The sequence below is a fragment of the Vipera berus genome, assembly GCF_964194415.1.
Source record: "Vipera berus genome assembly, chromosome: 4".
NCBI classification, from domain to species: domain Eukaryota; kingdom Metazoa; phylum Chordata; class Lepidosauria; order Squamata; family Viperidae; genus Vipera; species Vipera berus.
The window spans coordinates 4,912,323-4,934,307 of record NC_138206.1 but is presented as its reverse complement, the minus strand read 5'-3'; the positions used below and the strand labels follow the sequence as shown (position 1 = coordinate 4,934,307).

Genomic DNA, 21,985 nt, shown 5'->3' with positions numbered 1-21,985 from the left:
AGAAGACTCCGACCCAGGAGTGGCTCCTTAAAGGTGCTTTGGGTATAGGAGTCTGGTCTAGTGGTTAAGGTGCTCGTCTATCAATTGGGAGTCTGTGAGTTCTGCCTTAGGCATGGAAGCTCGTTGGGTGACTTTATTATTATTATTATTATTATTATTATTATTATTATTATTATTATTATTATTATTATTATTAATTTCGGTTTATATACTGCCCTATTCCCGAAGGACTCAGGGCGGTTTGCAGGGTAGAATTTAAAAACAATACAATATAAAATTAAAATAAAATTAAATTAAGTATAGCCCCCAAAAGTCAAAATTACAATTTAAAATCATTAAAACCCCTCAGTCCAGGCCAGATAGCTCAAAGAGCAAGGCGAAACGAACAAAGGTCGGGGGCAGTCCGAAGTTCCATTGGCAGTTAATTCCAAAGGCCAGGCGCGCCCACAGAGAACGCCCTCCCCCTGGGGATCACCCACCGGCAATCCTTGACTTTGGGCCAATCACCAGGAGACAGTGAGTTCTAGTTCTGCCTGAGGAGATATGAAAGCCAATTGGGAGACTTTGAGCTAGTCCCTCTGTCTCCCAGCCTATCCCACCTCACAGGGTTGTTGTTCTGGGGTTGGCAGGGAAGAAGGAATATTATGCATGTTTGCCACTTTGTATTACTTATAAACTAATAATGCCGGGTTAAAAAAAATCTAATAAATCCATGAAGAGGGATGCAGCGTGCTTTCCAATGCGCCGTTGGCGTCTTTACGAAGAGGAGAAGGTGCACCAGAAGGAAGATGGGTCCCTTCCAAAAGTTCTCATGAACTTTTCTGCTGCTTTTTGGTGAGGTGGCTGAGACACAACAGAGAAGCAAGAATTTATGACCCAGCCCTACACACTTAACCAGTCCAGTGTGCCAAAAAAGGGGCCGGGTTTCCTCCAGATTTCCACATTAATTACTGTAATTGCATCCAGCACCCTGTTCCTCCTGGACGGACAGAGGCCACAGACTTTGCCCCTTCCTCCCGCGACCAGCGCCACAACACTGGGTCAGCGTCTTCAGTCCGAAGACAGTGGAACGGGCTTGGCTGCTACGATGAAGATTGAATTCGCTCCTCGCCACATCCCGTGGGAGAGACGGCTTCAGACGGCTGCCGTGCTTCAATGGCTCTTCTGTTTATTATGCTTGGGTAAAAAAAGAGATGGTTACTCCTAATTAAGGGGACGTTTTTAAGGATATGGAGGTTGCCAAGGGGAGGGCAGGAGGAAGGTGGGGGCTGTCTTAAGGCAGAGGTCCCCAATCTTTTGGGCACCAGGGACCAGTTCTGTGGAGAGAGGTTTTTCCGCGGACCGGAGGGTGCGTGGTTTTGTGTGCTGCCAGCATCCCGCGGATGGGGCTTTGCTTGTTTGTCCAGACCGGTTGCTGGCATGCCACGGCCCGGTACCGGTCCACAGACCTGGGGTTGGTGACCCCTGTTTTAAGGGGTTGCCAGAAAAACTCCACCGGTGGCTGCATTGCACATCAAAACCGAGGGGTAGATTTTGCAGAAATAAGACTCTTGAGATGGACAGGGATCAGTTTTCCAAGCTCCCTCAGGCAGGGATCTGGTTTTCTTTCCTGTTGGCCTCGACTTACAACAATTCATTTAGTGACTGACGTCACAACGGCACTGGAAAAAAAGTGTCTTATGACTTTTTTTTTCAAGCTGACAACTGTCACAGCAGTCCCATGGTCAGGTGATCAAAATTTCAAACACTTGGCCACCAACTCATATTTATGACAGTCGCAGTGTCCCCGGGGGTGTGTGCCAGGTGATCCTCTTTTGTGACCTTCTGACAAAGTTAATGGGGGATGCCGGATCCACTTAACAACTGTGTGTCTACCTTAACTACAGTGTTTCATTTGTGGCAAGAAAGGAGTAATACAGGGCAAAATTCACTTCACAGCTCTCTCGCTTCATTTTGAGTTCAATAGGGGTCGTAAGTCGAGGACTACCTTTATAACATATCCTGGATGAAGCTAATCAAGGAGAGAAGCAATCTGGAATGAAGGAGAAATTTTCTGACAGTAAGAACAGTGAATCAGCAGAGTGACTTTTCTCCACATTGGTCGCGCTGGTGAATGATCTCTGGAGGGCTAGGGACAGGGGTTGCTCCTCTGTCCTGGTCCTATTAGATCTCTCAGCGGCTTTCGATACCATCGACCATGGTATCCTACTGCGGCGTCTCAGGGGGTTGGGAGTGGGAGGCACCGTTTTACGGTGGTTCTCCTCCTATCTCCTGGGCCGCTCGCAGTCAGTGTTGACGGGAGGGCAGAGATCCGCCCCGAGGCCTCTCATTTGTGGAGTTCCGCAGGGGTCGGTTCTCTCACCTCTCCTGTTCAACATCTATATGAAGCCGCTGGGCGAGATCATTCGTGGTTTCGGGGTGGGGTATCACCAGTACGCTGATGATACCCAACTTTTTCTTTCCACCCCGAACCAACCCAGTGATGCCCTCGCTGTGATGTCCCGGTGCCTGGAGGCGGTCCAGGTCTGGATGGGGAGAAACAGGCTTCGTCTCAATCCCGCCAAGACTGAGTGGCTCTGCATATCGGCATATCGGGTTAACCAGACTATTCCACCTCTAACGATGGGGGGTGAGGTGTTACCCCCCGTTGATAGGGCTCGCAACTTGGGCGTCCTCCTGGATTCACGACTCAATTTTGAAGACCATATAGGAGCCGTGACCAGGGGGGCTTTTGCACAGGTTCGCCTGGTGCGCCAGTTGCGTCCCTATCTGGACCGAGATGCCCTACGCACAGTTACTCATGCGCTCGTGACCTCCCGTTTAGACTACTGTAACGCTCTCTACATGGGGCTGCCCTTGAGGACCACTCGGAGGCTTCAACTGGTGCAGAATGCGGCTGCACGAGTTGTAATGGGGGTCTCCCGATACTCCCACGTAACACCTCTACTCCGCGAGCTGCATTGGCTTCCGGTTGCCCTCCGGGTGAAATTCAAGGTGCTGGTTATTACCTATAAAGCCCTACATGGCTTGGGTCCGGGGTATTTGAGGGAACACCTGCTGCCGGCAACAAATGCCCTTCGTCCAGTGCGCTCCCACAGGGAGGGTCTGCTCAGGGTCCCGCTGGTAAGAGATTGGGGCCTTCTCAGTGAGGGCGCCTGCCCTCTGGAACCAGCTGCCAGTGGAGCTGAGGACTGCCCCCGACCTCCGTTCATTCCGCCAGGGCCTGAAGACCTGGCTCTTCGAGCTCTCGGGCCCAGGCTGAGGAGTAATTTATTTTAATCGGGGTTTTAATTGCACAGGGTTAAGTTTAATCTTTTTTAAATGGGTTTTAACTTTTGTATTGTTGGTTTTTAATTTCCTGTAAACCGCCCTGAGTCCTCAGGGAAAGGGCGGTATATAAATGTAATAAAATAAAAATAAAATATCTGGCATCTGCGTGTCTGTCCTCAAAGGTCATAACTGTCCAAAGTTGATTTTTCAAGAGGCAACTACTAGACTTTCTTGTTTTTCCTTTGAAGATGTTTCACTTCTCATCCGAGAAGCTTCCTCAGGTTCTGACTGAATGGTGGGGAATGGAAGGATTTATACTCCTTGCAGTAAACACTGGTGGTTTGCCTCCTTTAGCAAGTCATTGAGGCCACTTGGAGGTTTATCTATGTCCTCAGGGTCACCTGAGTGGTGCAAATGGGTGTGGAGCCTTCTAGGCACTAATGTTAGTTGCTAATTAGGATGTTGGTGGCCAGCTATTGTTAATTCCCGCTCCTTTGTCTCCTAATTACCTGGTAGGGAGGTAATAAATCAGCACACCTATTGGCTGACAATGGGCCTGTTTCTCAGGCTTCAATAATTTCTCTTGCTATTTTTGTCCCTGCTTGGCCGACAATCTTAATGGATGTGAAATTGAATGCATGTCCTTGTTCACTGCAGTGTGAGACTTCCAACGAGTCTGGGTCTCTTCATCTAACCTAGGGGTAGGCAACCTTGGCTCTTTTATGACTCGGGGACTTCAACTCCCAGAATTCCTGAGCCACTACATTCAAAGTTTCACCCACCTCCAAACAATCTTTGTAGTTCACTAACATTTGATCTACATTTGGGAGAGACCAACACAGGATTGCATAACTGTCCAATATCTTAAAAAACCACCTTTCCACGCTTCAGTTACAGACTAGGTGAAACTTGGCTTAACAGCAGTAACTGCGAGAATGATCTCGGAGTTTTAGTGGACCATCCCTTAAATATGAGCCAGCCATGTGTTGCAGCTGCCAAAAAGGCCAACACTTTCCTATATTACATTAACAGAGGGATAGAATCAAGATCAAGTGAAGTGTTAATGCCATTTTACAAGCCCTTAGTAAGGCCACTCTTGGAATACGGCATCCAGTTTTGGTAACCACGATGTAAAAAAGATGTTAAGACTCTACAAAGAGTGCAGAGAAGAGCAAGAAAGATGGCAGGACAAGAAGCAACGGATGGAAACTGAACAAAGGGAGAAGCAACCTCAAACTGAGGAGAAATTTCCTGACAGTGAGAACAATTAACCAGTGGAACAGCTTCCATCCAGAAGTTGCGGGCACTCCATCACTGGAGGCTTTTATGAAGAGACTGGACAGTCGCTTGTGTGGGATGGCGTAGGGTTTCCTGCTGGAGCAGGGGGATGGACTAGAAGACCTCCAAGGTCCCTTCCAGCTCTGTTATTCTGTTATTCCCGATTAGGGAATAACAATGTGCTAAGCACATTGATTTGTGCTTTAGATTGTAAGCCGCCCTGAGTCTTCGGAGAAGTGCGGGATACAAATGGGATTTAAAAAATATATATGTGTGAATGTGAAAGACCCCTAATAGTTCTTCCTTTTTTTCCTCCAGGTCCATGCTCCGTTGCCATCTTCATCCTCCTCCTCTTCACGCGCTTCTGGCTGATCAGCGCCCTCTATGCTGCCTGGTGGGCTTTTGACTGGGACACCCCGAGCAAAGGGGGGCGGCGCTCCCACTGGATGCAGAACAGCGTCATCTGGCGATACGTGAAAGACTATTTCCCGATCACGGTACGTGTCCCCCTAGAGGGAAGGAGTATAATGGCGCGGGAGAAAGACCTTGGGAGACGGGGACGAAGAGATGCTGCCTAGGGGAGAAGCCGAGAAGAGGCAGCACAGCCTCCAGCTGCATAATGGGGTGGAGAAGGAGGCTGTCAAGGAGATGACGGGAGATTGATACAAGTAGTCCTTCACTTGCAACCGTTCATTTAGTGACCGTTTGAGGTTACAACGGGCCTGAAAAAAAGTGACCTATCAGCACTTTACACAGCATGATTGCTTTACACAGATGCTGCAACATCCCCGGGTTGATCTGATTGAAATTCAGATGCTTTGCAACTGCCATGTATGTAGGACGGTTGCAGTGTTTCCTTTTGCAACCTTCTGACAAGCAACATCAATGGGGGAAGCCAGATTCACTTAACAACCATGTTACTAACTCGCCTGTAGTGATTTACTTAACAACTATGGCAAGAAAGGTCACTTAATTACTGTCCTTTAACTGATAAATGATGGTTGTATTTTATGATTACGATCATGATTTATCTCTTGTTGCTTGAATGTACACTGAGAAATTATGCAGTGGAGACAAATTCTTTGTGTGTCCAATCACACTTGGCCAATAAAAAAATTCTTCTCCTTCTCCTTCTCCCCTCCCCTCCCATTCTATTCCGTTCCATTCTTTCCCATTATTCTGTATTCTATTCTGTTCTGTTCCAACACTGGAAGCTTTTAAGAAGAGACTGGACAACCTTTTGTCTGAAATGGTATAGGGTTTCCTGCATGAGCAGGGGGTTGGACTAGAAGACCTCCAAGGTCCCTTCCAGCTCTATTATTCTATTCAGTTCTGTTCTGTTCCATTCTATTACTATTTCATTTAGTGGTAGGATTCAAATATGTGAACAATCAGTTGTCTGTGTGGATGCCAATTCTGGAAGTCCATTCCGGGCCTGGGCAACAAAAAAGTAGCTACCGGTTCTGCTAAACTGGGGCGAACTGGCTGAATCCCACCACTGATTCCATTCCATTCCATATTTTCTATTCTATTCTATTCTATTCTATTCTATTCTATTCTATTCTATTCTATTCTATTCTATTCTATTCTATTCTATTCTATTCTATTCTATTCCATTCCATTCCATTCCATTCCATTCCATTCCATTCCATATTTTCTATTCTATTCTATTCTATTCTATTCTATTCTATTCTATTCTATTCTATTCTATTCTATTCTATTCTATTCTATTCTATTCCATTCATTCCATATTTTCTATTCTATTCTATTCTATTCTATTCTATTCTATTCTATTCTATTCTATTCTATTCTATTCTATTCTATTCTATTCTATTCTATTCTATTCTATTCTATTCTATTCTATTCTATTCTATTCTAATTCTAATTCTAATTCTAATTCTTGCTTAGTGGTGGAGATTTTGGGCTCAACTACAGCGTATCATAATTTCATTTTTATTGTTAATCTAAACAGTCCAAAGGGGGTTTCCAATCAGCATTAAAATTTCAGGTATGGTGTTCCTCAACTTTAAAAGGTAAAGGTTCCCCCGCACATGCGTGCTAGTCGTTTCTGACTCGAGGGGCCGGTGCTCATCTCCGTTTCAAAGCCAAAGAGCCAGCGCTTGTCCGAGGACGTCTCCGTGGTCATGTGGCCGGCATGACTAGACGCCAAATGCGCACGGAACGCTGTTACCTTCCCACCGGAGTGGTCCTTGTTTTTCTAGTTGCATTTCTACGTGCTTTCGAACTGCTAGGTTGGCAGAAGCTGGGACGAGAAATGGGCACTCACTCTGTTACGCAGCACTCGCGATGGGCAATTTAGCAGCAAAGAAAGGGTATCCGATAAGGTGGGCTAGTCCCAGGCCAATCCATGGAGGGGTTTTATGCAAAAAGGATGGATCACAGAACGCAAAACCAACCACTGAATGGATTGAGGTTTGGGGAGGGGGGGGTCAAGTGGTAATGAAACCTGTTGGGTCCTCGTTTGAGAGAGATTTTCCTCATTAGATCCCCCAGAGTCTCAACAGGGGTAGAGCTTCTAATATACTTGAAAAGTTCTTCGGAATTCATGGAGATACAGGTAGTCCTCAGCATAGGACCACAACTGAGCCCAACATTTATGTTGCTAAGTGAGAAACTTAAGTGAGTTCGCCCCGTTTTTACAACTTTCCTTGCCACGTTTATCAAGCGAATCGCTGCCGTTGTTACATGTGCCACACAGTCATTAAATGAATCTGTCTTCCCCCATTGACTTTGCTTCTCAGAAGGTCACAAAATGAAATCGCGTGGCCCTCGGGTCATGGCAGCCGTTGTAAATGTGAGTCAGTTGCCAAGCGTCAAGTGTTCAAATGCAATTCGCGTGACTGTGGACAGGCCACACACTTAAGGTGGTAAGTGTGAGCGGCACGTTTTTCAGTGCCGTTGTAACTTCAGACGGTCACTAAGCGAAGCGTAAGTCAAGAACTAACTTTATTCAGTGATGTGTCTGCCTCGGAAGCAGGCAAGGTGGAACTGTACAACACAGTCAAACATCAGGAGTTTTTTAATGAAATCTTGTATTATGTCAGAATGGAATATTTTATTGGCCAAGTGGGATTAGACACACAAGGAATTTGTCTCCAGTGCAGAAGCTCTCAGTGTACATGCAAAGGAAGGGAGGGAAGGAAGGAAGGAAGGAAGGAAGGAAGGAAGGAAGGAAGGAAGGAAGGAAGGAAGGAAGGAAGGAAGGAAGGAAGGAAGGAAGGAAAAGATTGACAGGGAGGAATGGAGGAAGGATGGAAACAAGGAGAAAGGGACAAAGGAAGGAAGGAAGAGAGCTAGGGAGGAAAATAATGAATAGAATGGAATGGAAAGGAAAGGAATAGAGTAGAGTAGAGAATAAAGAGATAAAAAGAATGGGATGGGATAGGATAGGATAGAATATAGAATATAGAAGAAGAATAGAATAGAATAGAATAGAATAGAATAGAATAGAATAGAATAGAATAGAATAGAATAGAATAGAATAGAATAGAATGGAATGGAATGGAATGGAATGGAATGGAATGGAATGGAATGGAATGGAATGGAATGGAATGGAATGGAATGGAATGGAACAGAATAGAATAGAATGACAAAAAATTCTGAATAGTGGACATGGCAGTACTTGGAGAGAGCAGAATAGTAGAGAAAGAACTGGAGATCATATAACATCGGACCTGCAAATAGAAGTAGAAACAACTGTGGCAAAAGCAAGCAAAGGTTGCACCAATAGTTATAGGAGCTTTGGGTGCAAGTCCAAAACATCTGGATCACCACTGGAGCAACCTCTGCCTCTCTCAGGTCCTTGAGAAGGACCCAATAGGTAGATAAAATGCCAACTCTTGGCCGTGTGACCAATAATATAAATATCCTTTTTTGCTTTCTTCTAGTTTTTTGGGCAGACAGCTTTCAAAAGCTTGTAATGTTCCCTTGTATTGTTATTCTTTTTATTAAAATGTCAAAATACGATGGGAATTTTATGCAAGGCAACCCACCATGCTTTATCAGCAGAAGATTTTCTGTGTGGGAATGAAATTAAGATGAGCAATTGGGCAATTTCGCTAATACGCCCACTGTCAAAATTTAAGCTCCGTAAATCTTTTCCTTTGCCAAGTCACCCACTGCCTGTCATCGAACTACCTCCTCAAAATGAAAATCTATACCATGATAAATCCTTTGGCTCTCAAACTTGTAAGACGTTGATGGTGCTAAGTGGTTCTTGTTCTACCTATCAGAGCAGAATTTGGGAAGGAATCCAGAACCAAGATTTATTCTTTTAGGAAGGCAGATTTTCCTGGTCCCGGAAACAGGTTTGATTGTTGTATCTAATCAGTAATAAAAAGGCATTTAACTAATTTAAAATGCCCTGGATAACTTCTTTCACTGGGGTAAATTGTACCAAAGAGGAATGCTGCTATGTGAATAAAATGAGATAGATAGAGACAGACAGATAGAGACAAGACAGATAGATAGATATAGAGATAGATATAGAGAGATAAAGACAGATAGATACAGTGCTTTTTTTCTATATAAAAAAAAATGTGCCGGAACTCAGAGGTGCTGTCGCCGACCATCCTTTGCACCCCTGCCCCTGCGGCTCGGAGCCACATGCTGTGGGGATTCCCCTCCCCAGAGCCGCCGTGGGGATTCCCCTCCCCACAGTTGCCTTGCTGCGGCCCATGCTGAGCCCCCACCCGGAGCTGCTCCGAACCCTGACCCAGAGCTGTGTTTCTCGTGGCAGCGGTCTCCGGCATCAAACAGCCTCTTTCCAACCACATCCAGAAAAATGTGTAACAAACATTGGAATTCTCAAGGCCGTGTTTGGTATTTCCCAGCAATCTGTTACTGGAAGGAAAAAGCAATCCCTGCTGCGTAACTGATCCCAGAGAAGCACTTGCACGTATGCAGGTATCCTTAGGGTGCCATAGTTATGGATGAGAAATATTGGTTGCAAAGTTGGCATTTCTGGATGTAATACAGATATTTTGGACTTATTTTTGTTTCATTGCATGTTTGATATTTTAAAAAAGGCATATGCTTCTGACTACACTTATGCACATACAGTATGTAACATCTTTTGCTAGGATACATGCCCACTGCTAAATATAGACACACAGACAGAGAGATTTGGCATGAAAGCCGACTGGGTACTTTGGGCCAATCACCAGGAGACGCTGAGATCTAGTCCTACCTTAGGCATTGTTGAAAGAAAAATCTTCATCAGGGTCCAGTCCAAGCCGGGAATAAATAAAATGGAGGCTGCCTCTGACAGAAGGTACTTGTTTATTGAAGAGCAGAACCACAACAGTATATGGCTCTGGGGCAGCTGACCACTTGTTGGGAGTGATGGGTTTTTATACCTTCTTGGGCTTTTGTGTTTGGACTCGTTCTTGTTCCTGTGGCATGAACTTTGACCTGAGGTCCAGTGTGCCCTTTTGGTATCCTGATGGTGGCGGGTTAATCCTATTACATCCTAAAGGTCATATCCTGCTTCCCTGGGGTTGTGGCTGATGGCTATGTCCTGTGTTGGATTTTGGGGTGAGGGGTTGCTGGTTCTAGGGGTCTTTTTCTAATCCCATCAGCTCCAAGCTTCCCAGCTCCAGTCTTTCTGAAAGGATTATCAAATCTGCATTTCTACAGAGCTGGTTTCTGCTTGGAGCAGAGAGACTTGTGGTGGGGGGAGTTGTTTCTGCCTAAGATTTTCTCCATTATTCCTTTGGGGAAATATAATATTCTGCCTTTTTAATATCCCCCAAAATATTTCTTTCTCTGGGGAGAAAGCTGGCTGGGTGACTTTGGGCCTCTCTCTCTTTCTCTCTTTTTCTCTCTTTCTCTTTCTCTCCCTCTTTCTCTCTCTTTTTTCTCTTTCTTGCTTTCTTTCTCTTTCTCTCCCTCTTTCTTTCTCTCTCTTTCTCTCTTTATTTCTCTTTCTATCCTTTCTTTCTTTCTCTTTTTTTTTCTCTCTCTCCCTCTCAGCCCAACCTACCTTACAGGGTTGTTGTTGTGGGGAAAATAGAAGGAGGAAAGTGGATTGGATATGTGGATATTTTTTTGCCAAAAATAATGGAATTGGATTGGATCGGATTGAACCGAATCCTTTATTCGGCCAAGTGTGATTAGACACACAAGGAATTTGTCTCCGGTGAGGAAGCACTCAGAGTACATGCAAAGCAACAGAATCTTTATCATCATCATGATCATCATCATCATCCCACCAATAAAAGGGGGAGGGGAAGTAATTAAGGCTGGATATAAATAAAATAAATAAATAAGAAATGGAACAAGTATCCTAAATGTCTTTGGTCTCCTAGCTGGTGAAGACGGCAGATTTGGATCCATCCAAGAACTACATCTTCGGCCTTCACCCTCACGGAATCTTGGTGGTTGGAGCCTCCATTAATTTCTGCACCGAAGCCACCAGTTTTTCCAAGCAGTTCCCAGGGCTGAAGCCTCACGGGATGACGCTGAATATTTTTTTCCGAGTCCCCTTTTTCCGGGATTACATGATGAGTATAGGTAAGCCGACTTTGAAGGGATTTCTGATTCATTGGGAAACTTTTGGAAGAGCAAAATCAATCAATCAGAATAGAGCTGGAAGGGACCCTGGAGGTCTTCTAGTCCAACCCCCTGCTGAAGCAGGAGAACCTATATCCTCTCAGACAAGTGACTGTCTAGCACCTCTTCTTAAAAACCTCCAGTGATGGAGCTCCCACGATTTCTAGAGGCAAGCTGTTCCACTAGTTAATTGTTCTCACTGTTAGGAAGTTTCTCCTTAATTCCAGGTTCTTCTCTCCTTGATTAGTTTCCATCCGTTGCTTCTTATCCTGCCTTCGGGCGCTTTGGGGAATAAATTGACCCCCTCCTCTTCTTTGTGGCAGCCCCTCTGATACTCCATCTCTGCTATCATGTCTGTCTTATTTCTTCTTTTCTTTAGCCAAACGCAAATTCTGCAACCGTTCTTCATACGCTTTAGCCACCATGCCTTCAATTGTCTTACTTGCTCTTCTCTGCACTTTTTTTGCAAAGTCTCAACATCTTGAGACTGAAATAGTAGGGTCTCCCGCTTGAGCAAGGGGCTGGACTAGAAGACCTCCAAGGTCCCTTCCAGCTCTGTTATTCTCTGTTAAGGCTATTTAGTGTGTGTGTGTATGTGTGTGTGTGTGTGTGTTGGACAGGGCTTTAATGTTCTTCTTTTTCCTGCTTTGCTTCACCCAGGTAGTATTGCCTCGGACAGGGAATCTGTTTCCTATGTCTTGAGGAAGAAGGAAGGTGGGAATATTGTAATCATAGTTGTGGGAGGGGCCCAAGAAGCCCTAGACGCCCGTCCTGGAGCTTACACCCTCGTGTTAGAGAACCGCAAGGGCTTCGTTCAGCTGGCTATAGAGAATGGGTGAGTAGGAGCAGCTTCTTGGGGGTCCTGAACTTCTTGTACATCACATGCAGCGGTGGGATTCAGCCAGTTCGCACCACTTCAGCAGAACCGGTAGCTAATTCTTTGTTGCCCAGGCCCAGAATGGACTTCCAGAAGCGCCATCTGCACAGAGAACCGGTTGGTCACAGATTTGAATCCCACCACCGATCACACAAAGTATTATCGTGTTTCCCTTAAACGTGCAAAGGTTGAGAAAGAGGGCTGGGATCCATTATTTGCAGCCACCCAGCCTTCCTCAGTTATCTCAACCGGTTTGGTTCCGTCTCTTCTTCTGCTTCCGCTCCGTTCCCAGCACACCGCTTGTCCCCGTCTTCTCTTTTGGAGAGAACGAGCTGTATGATCAGGTCGAAAACCCCAAAGGATCCTGGCTGAGGTGGACACAAGACCGTTTGCAGAAGATCATTGGAATCTCGCTGCCTCTCTTCCGTGCCAGAGGGATCTTCCAGTACACCTTTGGGTTGATTCCATACCGGAAGCCGATCTTCACCGTGGGTAAGTCCGTGTTTCTCCCATGGCATCCAAAAATGAGACGCAAGTAAAACGAGGAAAGATCAGCTGGACGCGTTCTTCCTTCTTTGAGGATTGTTCGAGGTTTCCTCTTATGAGCCTTCCCAGGTAGGCGAGAGAGGAAACACAACTGGATCTGCTAAGGCGACATTACACAAAGTCCTTGACTTATAAACATTAAAGGTTAAATTAGAATATTGATGAGAAATTAAAAATTGAGTAAAAAATTAATAACAGGATAGGGGTTGTTTATGATGATTGAATGTAATTAAGATAAGCTAAAAATGTTGATAAATGTACTAATGTTGTTTTTAATTGAGTTGATATAATTAGAAATGTGCTAACTCGAATACAAGACAGTAAATGTTAAGGGGAAAAAGAGGAGAAATATCTGATGTTGTAACCTGAGATTTTGCTATGGAACTATTTATTAGCCCAGTCACCGCGTTGCTTTTTAAATATCCAAATGTAAAATTGGAAAATTAATAAAATATTAAAAAAAGAAAGAAAAAAAGGAACTCCTCGGCTTATGACAATTGTGCCTGACTTTTCTGTGGCTGGGACATTTATTAAGTGAGCGATGTCCCATTTTACAACATTGCTTACCACGCTCTTTAAGTGGATCACTGCAATTGCAAAGTTAAATCACACGGCTGTTAAGTGGATCTGGCTTCCCCCTTGACTTTGCGCTCACAAGGTCGCAAAAGGGGATCACGTGTGACCCTGGGGCACTGCAACCGTCGTAAGTACATGCCAGTTGCCAAGCCTCTGAAGTTTGACCACTTGACCCTGGGGAGGCTGCAACGGTCGTAAGTATGAAAAGTGGTCATAAGTCACTTTTTTCATTGCCGTTGTAACTTTGAACGGTCACTAAACGAACTGTTGTAATTCAAGGACTAGTTGTAGTGCATTTTAAACAATGTCTGTAGTCCCTTTTGGTGAAATGGGTGGCACACAAGTTTAAATAAAATAAAATAATAAAATGAAGTAATAAAACTAAATTTAAAAAGTCATCAAATAAAATAAAGAATAGAGAAGAATAGGACTTCCGGGTGGCAAGGCGTCGCTGAAGACAGCCATTTGCAGGCTGTCCGCTCCGCGGCTTTGTAGAATCGCCGAAAACAGCGCCGATCAGCTGTTTTGGCGGTTCGGAAGCCCCCTTCTTGGGAGAAGAGGAGGGGGTGAGTACCCAGGTAGGGGTAGAGCTCTCTGGGGCCGCCAGAACTAAAGTTTTGGCGGCTGAAGGATTGAGCCTCCCCAAAGCCTGGGTTTGCTCCGGGCTGCGCGGCGTTTCTGCTCCGTGCTTTTAGGAGAAGAACAAGGCGTTCGCAACCATCCCTGCCAGCAGGAAAGGATTTCGGAGAACGAGGATGCAGGCAGAGCGATACAGGAGATTAAGGTGAAAGTGGACTTTTGTTCTTTAGCTCAATGGACTTTGCAGACTTTGAAAGTGAAAGGGTGTAGCAAGCAACAGTGGGGGGAAATGACGGCTAAATCTTCCACAGTTCTGAGAAGCGCGGGGGCTTCCCCGGTGCAGCAGTCTTCGTTGCAAGCTTTATTGCCCCCTGCACCTGCACCTACGCCAGCCCTGACAGTTAAAGATTTGCAGAATGTGATGCAAGAAGCTTTGGAAAAGCAATCGCAGCAAATAGCTGAGATTATAGATGAAAAGCTGGATGAGAAGCTAACAGAAAAATTTGTTGAAGTTATGGATGAAAAGCTGGATGAGAAGCTAACAGAAATAAGGGCAGACATTTTGCTTGCATTTCAAGGCATGGCTATATGTATCGAGTGCTTGGATGAAAGAGTGGAAGATCTCAGCCAAAATAATATCAAATTAGATGCAAAAATGTTAGAGACTGAGAATGTGGTGGATAAAATTGACAGTGACTTGACCTTGGTGCAGTACGACGAGATGGAGTTTGCTGTTAGAATCAGAGGCTTAAAAGAGAATCCTAAAGAAAATCTGAAGGAAATAGTCTCTGAGGCTCTGGAAGGGGTGCTGGGACGGCCAGCAGATGGAATTGTGGGAGACATAGATAAAATTTTTCGTGTCAATTCGTGGATTGCAAGACAAAGGAAATTACCCAGAGATGTTGTGGTTTATTTTACAAAGAGAGCAATCAGGAATGAAGTTATTCAAGCCTCTTACAATACTAAGCTTGTAATTGCTGAGCAAGAAGTTCTGGTTTTAAAAGAGATCCCTCCAAGAATTTTAAGGAGAAGAAAGGAGTTTGCTTTTTTAGCACAAGAGCTCAGGCGACGTGATATCAAGTTTAGATGGGAGATACCAGTGGGTATGGTGGTGATGCATGAAGGCACGAGACATCGTCTTATTACAGTGATGCAGGCACGTGATTTTTATAGTAATGTTTTAAAAGCAAATCTACAAAGAAGAATGGTGAGGGAGAGCCTCAAGGTGCTGAAGGAACAACGCAGACAGATGAGAAAGTTACAGGAGTGGATCAAATTTCAGTATCATCGGAAGAAGCTAGAGACCAGAGGATGACGCGTGCTGCTTTGAGACGAATGAGACGAGAGCAAGAACAAGATCAGCAGAAAGTTATGGAACCTCCAAAGCGTACCTATAACAAAGCTGTGGGAGGGGCGCGACCTAAGAATGTAAAGGGGATTCTGGAAGAAGCGCTCCAAAAGCTTCGGGTCGCTAAGGATGGCGACTAAGCTTCTAACTTGGAATGTTAATGGTTTAAATTAACATTAAATTAACCACTTCGCCACCCTTATCGCGTCTGCAGATAATCGCCCGGCCGCCCTGTTTAGGGTGACTCGCTCCCTCCTGAATCAGGAGGTGAGGGAGGAACCCTTGCAGGGTCGTGCCGAGGAGTTTAACCAACATCTGTCGGACAAAATCGCTCGGATTTGGACCGGTTTGGACTCTGACTGGGCAGAGTCTGACGATCAGGACACGGGTGGTCTTGTCGATATTACCTGGGAGGAGTTTGATTCTGTGACTCCGGAGGAAGTGGACAGGATTATGGGGAGGCTGAGCTCCACCACATGTTTATTGGACCCGTGCCCTTCCTGGCTGGTTTATGCAGCCCGGGAGAGGACGCGCAGCTGGTTCCAGGCAGTTATATCGGCTTCTTTGAGTGAGGGCTGCTTCCCTGCCGTCTTGAAAGAGGCGGTGGTGAGGCCTCTCCTCAAGAAGCCTGCCTTGGACCCAACTGTATTGAACAACTTTCGTCCGGTCTCCAACCTTCGCTTCCTTGCGAAGGTTGTTGAGAGTGTGGTGGCGCATCAGCTCCCTCTGGTCCTGGATGAAGCGGATTATCTAGACCCGTACCAATCGGGTTTCAGGCCCGGGTACAGCACGGAGACGGCATTGGTCGCGCTGGTGAATGATCTCTGGAGGGCTCGGGACAGGGGACATTCCTCTGTTCTAGTCCTATTAGACCTCTCAGCGGCTTTCGATACCATCGACCATGGTATCTTGCTGCGGCGTCTCAGGGGATTGGGAGTGGGAGGCACAGTTTTACAGTGGTTCTCCTCCTATCTCCAGGGACATTCGCAGTCAGTGTTGACAGGAGGGCAGAGGTCGACCGCGAGGTCTCTCGTTTGTGGAGTTCCTCAGGGGTCGGTCCTCTTGCCTCTCCTGTTCAACATCTATATGAAACCACTGGGTGAGATCATTCGTGGCTTTGGAGTTGGGTATCATCAGTATGCTGATGATACCCAGCTTTTTCTTTCGACCCCAAACCACCCCAGTGATGCCCTCAACGTGATGTCCCATTGCCTGGAGGCAGTCCGGGTCTGGATGGGGAGGAACAGACTTCAACTCAACCCCGACAAGACTGAGTGGCTTTGCATACCTTCATCCCGGGTCTATTTGGATATTCCATCTCTTTCTATGGGGGGTGAATTATTACCCCCTGTAGATAGGGCTCGCAACTTGGGAGTCCGCCTAGATTCACGGCTTACCTTGGAAGACCACATAGTGGCTGTGACTAGGGGGGCTTTCGCCCAGGTCCGCCGGGTGCGCCAGTTGCGGCCCTATCTAAGCCGGGATGATTTATGCACAGTCACTCATGCGCTCGTGACCTCTCGTCTGGACTACTGCAACGCTCTCTACATGGGGCTGCCCTTGAAGACCACCCGGAGGCTCCAACTGGTACAGAGTGCAGCCGCGAGAGTTGTGTTGGGAGTCTCCCGATACTCCCATGTTACACCTCTGCTCCGTGAGCTGCATTGGTTGCCAGTTGTCTTCCGGGTGAGATTCAAGGTACTAGTAATGGTGTTTAAAGCCCTACATGGCAGGGGTCCGGAGTACCTCAGGGAACACCTGCTGCCGGCATCAACCTCCCTGCACCCTGTGCGTTCCCACAGAGAGGGTCTCCTCAGGGTGCCACCGATCAGAGAATGTCGATTGGTGGCCCCCAGGGGGAGATCCTTCTCTGTGGGCGCTCCGGAACTATGGAATCAGTTACCGGTAGAGCTCCGGATGGCGCCCGATCTTCGCTCCTTTCGCCGCGATCTGAAGACGTTTTTGTTTGCACAAGCCGGCCTATCCTGACGGGGTATTGGTGGGGTTTTTATTCTTGTATTTTTATTGTTGTATCTTTGGGGTTTTATAATTGTAGTATATTAATTGTTTTAAAATCGGGCAATTATTTAATTTCCTTTTAATATTTGTAACTTTGTATTTTATTCTTGCCCTGTGAACCGCCCTGAGTCCTCAGGGAGAAGGGCGGTATAGAAATATTATTAAATAAATAAATAAATAAATAAATTCACCACAGAAGAGAAAGAAAATCTTTCAATATTTAAAACAATTTAAGACTGATGTTATTTGCTTACAAGAAACACATATTAGAGTTACGGACCAAAAGTACTTATTAAACTCAAGACTGGGTACACAATTTATTGCTTCTGCAATGAATAAGAAGAATGGAGTGGTTGTTTATATCAAGAATACTATGACAGCGGAGTTAATTGAAGCAGATAAACAAGGAAGATATGTTATAATAGATTTGTTAATAGAAGGCAAAAAAACGCTTTTGGTTGGATTATATGCTCCTAATCAACAACAAGCAGACTTTTATAGTTTATTACACAGCAAGATCACTCAGTTGGATTACAAATCTTTTATTTTTATGGGAGACTGGAATGGTGTTTTGGATGTACAAATGGACAAGAGTGGTTCTTTTAGAAGTACTCCAAGTCATGCTAAATTGCCTAAATCCTTTTTTGAGATGAAGGATGATTTGGAGCTGCGAGATATTTGGAGAGAAAGAAATTTACAAGAAAAGAATTATACTTTTTTTTCTGATAGACATCAATCTTTTTCTAGGATTGACTTTATATTAATCACTAATGATTTCTTTTCTAGGATTAAGAAGATAAAGATTTGTCCAAGAATTATGTCTGACCATAGTCCAGTCTGGCTAGAGATTGATAAGGATAACAGAGATAAGCATTCCTGGCGTCTAAATGAGAACCTGTTTAGAAATCAGGAAAATGTGGAAGAATGTAAAAAACAGATGGGTTTTTTTTGAAACTAATATGAATAAGGGTACTTCTATGGACATGGTTTGGGATGCTAGTAAGGCTTATATGAGAGGTGTGTTAATATATATGAATAATAAATACAGACGTAATTTGGAATTTAGGAGGAAAGAATTAGAGAATGAAATTAGGGAAAAAGAAAAGGCCTTAATTTTGAATCCATTGGATGTGAAGATTAAAGAGGTTATTAATTTATTAAGGGGACAGTTTGATAAGTTAATGGCTGATCAGGTGGCAACTAATCTACGGTTTGCTAGACATAATACTTTTTGTAATGCCAATAAACCAGGTAGATGGTTAGCTTATATGTTAAGGAAGAAGCAAAGGGCTTCTAATATAGACAAAATAGAACACAAGGGTAAGGTAGTGTATCAACAGAACCTCATTAAGGAAACTTTTGTTGATTTTTATTCTAAATTATATGCTAGAGATAAGATTAATGAAGTAGATATTGATGTATATTTGAGGAATGCTAGTATTACGATTCTTACACAAGAACAAAAGGAAGAGATGAATCAATTGATAACTGAGGAAGAAATTCTTTTAGCAATTAAACAATTGAAAGTGGGTAAAGCGCCAGGCACGGATGGATTGACTGCTGTGTATTATAAAAATTTACAGTCTGAGATGATAAAGCCACTAAGGGAATTGTTTCAGACAATTCAAATGGGAGGAGGGGTGCCTCCGTCTTGGAAAACTGCTTTCATTTCTTTGATTCCGAAGGAAGATCAGGATGTCACTCAAGCAAGAAACTATAGACCAATATCACTTTTGAATACGGACTACAAGATATTTGCTAAGGTTTTAGCTAATAGATTAATGAGGGTACTGCAACAGGTAATTCATGGTGACCAAACCTGGTTTATAAGTGGTAGACAAATGAAAAATAACGTGAGGCATATAGTTGATTTGTTGGAATTTCTGGAAAGAAACAACCAGATCCCTGCTGCGCTGATTTTTTTGGATGCTGAAAAAGCCTTTGATCAATTGGATTGGCAATTCTTGTTGAAAGTATTAGATAAAATGAATTTTGGGATAAATTTCTACAACCAATCAGGGCATTATATCAAAAGCAAACAGCCCGTATAATAGTAAATAACAGTTTGACTGAAGTATGTAATATTGAAAAGTGCACAAGGCAGGGGTGTCCGTTATCACCTCTATTATTTGTTTTAACATTGGAGGTATTAATGATTAAAATACGGGATTTGGAAAAAATTAAGGGAATTCAAATAAGACATCAGGATTACAGATTGAGGGCGTTTGCAGATGATCTGGTTGTTATGGTGACCCAGCCAGAAAAGTCTGTTGTAGGACTGATGGAGATAATAATGCAATATGGGAAAGTTTCTGGATTCAAGGTTAATATACAAAAAACTAAAATGCTGTCTAAGAACATGACAGTATCACAAAAGGCTGTTTTAGAAGGGTTAACTGGATTTGAAATTGTTAAAAGGGTTAAATATTTGGGGGTATATTTGTCACCCTCAAATGCAAAGTTATATAAAAATAATTATGAAAAGCTATGGGGAAAAGTTCAAAAAGAATTGGATAGTTGGAAAAAATTACAATTGTCTTTATTGGGAAGAATTGCAGCAGTGAAAATGAATGTCTTGCCGAAATTTTTATTTTTATTTCAAATGATACCTATTCTCAAAAAGGATACAAACTTGGAGGAATAGCAAAAGGGTATTAATAAATTTGTTTGGGCATGGAAAAGGCCACGAGTTAAATTTAAGATTATGCAGGACACGCGTGAAAGAGGTGGTCTCAAAATGCCCAACTTTAAATTATATTATGAAGCTGCTGCTTTGTCAGCGATAAGTGATTGGATTAATTTAACACAAGGAAGATTATTAAATCTTGAAGGTCATGATTTGTTATTTGGCTGGCATGCATATTTATTGTATGATAAGAAGGTAGATAATGTGTTTAAGGTGCATATTTTAAGACATGCTCTGTTGGGAGTTTGGAAAAAGTATAGACACAAGTTAAACTATAAGATACCTTTATGGGCAATACCGAAACACGCAATAGAAAATATAAATGTTGGGTTTAAACATGATGTGACTACATATAAGGAAATTTTAAGTTTGGAAAGGAATGTATGGCATTTGAAGCCGTATAATTTTTTACGAGGAGAAAAGATTGTTCAAACCTGGTTTCAGTATGGGCAACTACAGGCCAGGTGGAAAGAAGATCAGAAAATTGGTTTTTCAATGACTGATGAAAATTTGGTAAAGCAAATTAGAAATCAGGGTCAAGCACATATCAAACGGATATATCTTGCATTGATAGAAATTGATTCAGAGACAGAACTTGTTAAAGATTGCATGATAAAGTGGGCTCAGAATATTCAAGAAGTTATTACAATGGATACTTGGGAAAAGATTTGGGTGAGAAATGTAAAATTTACGCAAGCCCAAAATTTAAGAGAGAATTTTTATAAAATGTTTTATAGATGGCATTTAGATCCCAAAAAATTAGCAAGTATGTATCCGAACTACCAACCTAAATGTTGGAGGTGTGGTGGTGAAGATGCAACGTATTTTCATATATGGTGGACCTGTAAAAAGGTTAAAGCTTTTTGGATCAAAATTTGGTGGAATATGCAGAAGATATTTAAGAGAAGGATAAAGTTTTCTCCGCAATTGTTCTTACTGGGTATTATTACTGATACTACTGTTGTGGACATTAAATTGATGTTGAATTTAATTACGGCAGCAAGACTTTTAGTAGGGCAATATTGGAAGAAAGAAGAACTGCCGACTATAGAAGAATGGACTTTAAAAGTTTCCAACCTGGCGGAAATGGCAAAGATTTTGGCGTATTTGAAGGACCATTCACAACAGAGATATATTGTGGAGTGGAAAAAATGGATTGATTATATCCAGAATAAATATGGGACTAAAAAGTTTCACCTAGCATTTGAATAAGTATTGATGTGATATTTATATTGCTTGTAGTCATTTTACAAGAGCTAAAGTGCGGTAGACCTAATAGTTCATTGTTGTTAGCATATGGTAGTTTATGATTGTTTCTACTTTTATACCTTGTATTTAGCTCTGGGAAGTCGGGGATGGTGGAAGGGGAGGGGGGGAGGGTTGGGTTGGGTGGGTGGGGAGGGGTTGTTTTGTTAAAGATAAAATGTATTGAAAAACTTTTCAATAAAAAAAAAGAATAGAGTAGAATAGAATAGAATAATAAAATAAAATCAAGTCAAATAAAGAATAGAATATGTAGAATAGAATAATAATAGAATAATATAGAATAGAATAATAATATAATAGAATAATAGAATAGAATAGAATGATAGAATAGAACAGAATGAATAGAATAGAATATTAGAATAAGAATAGAATAGAATAGAATAGAAAAAATTAAATTAAATTAAATTAAATTAATTTAAATTAAATTAAATTAAATTAAATTAAATTAAACTATTATTTCTCCTTTTTGGTCCCTCCAGTGGGAAAACCCATTCAGGTGGGGAAGAAGCACAATCCCAGCCAAGACGAAGTTGATGAGCTGCATAAGAGATACTTGGAGGAGCTTTGCAAGCTCTTTGAGGAGCATAAATTGAAGTACAACGTGCCAGAAGACAAGCATCTCTCTTTCATATGAGGCCACAAACTTTGGCACCAGCGACAATGATCTGAAAACATTGAAGCTGCAAGAGACAAGCGAATCTTCCATGGAAACCAAGAGATATAATCCTTTTGGGGCCAACTGACAAATCGTTGGAAAAAAATAAAACCTCACACAGATTTGTCTTTATTTAGGATAACAGTCGTGAGACTTTTGTGGGCATAACAGTGAAAAGATTTCACACGACCCACAATGGAAGAAAGGATGGTGGAGTCAATGGAACCGGCAGAGATGGCAAAAATTGGCAGCTTTGGTTTTATTCAGGGTGATCAATGTGGCCCCTTTAGACCTGTGGACTTCCACTCCCAG

General features: G+C 43.2%; 1 protein-coding gene across 1 annotated transcript; it reads left to right on the top strand.

Annotated features, from left to right (window-relative positions):
* Positions 1-999: 999 nt before the first annotated feature.
* On the top strand, positions 1,000-21,652 carry LOC308668164 (2-acylglycerol O-acyltransferase 2-A-like; the record flags this gene model as incomplete). The annotated part of the gene is made up of 6 exons (XM_081327864.1): positions 1,000-1,181; positions 4,867-5,045; positions 10,878-11,082; positions 11,782-11,956; positions 12,291-12,490; positions 21,498-21,652. The coding sequence occupies exons 1-6, from the start codon at positions 1,088-1,090 to the stop codon at positions 21,650-21,652; spliced, it is 1,008 nt and encodes a 335-aa protein (XP_081183990.1). The 5' UTR covers positions 1,000-1,087.
* Between the last annotated feature and the right edge of the window lie 333 nt (positions 21,653-21,985).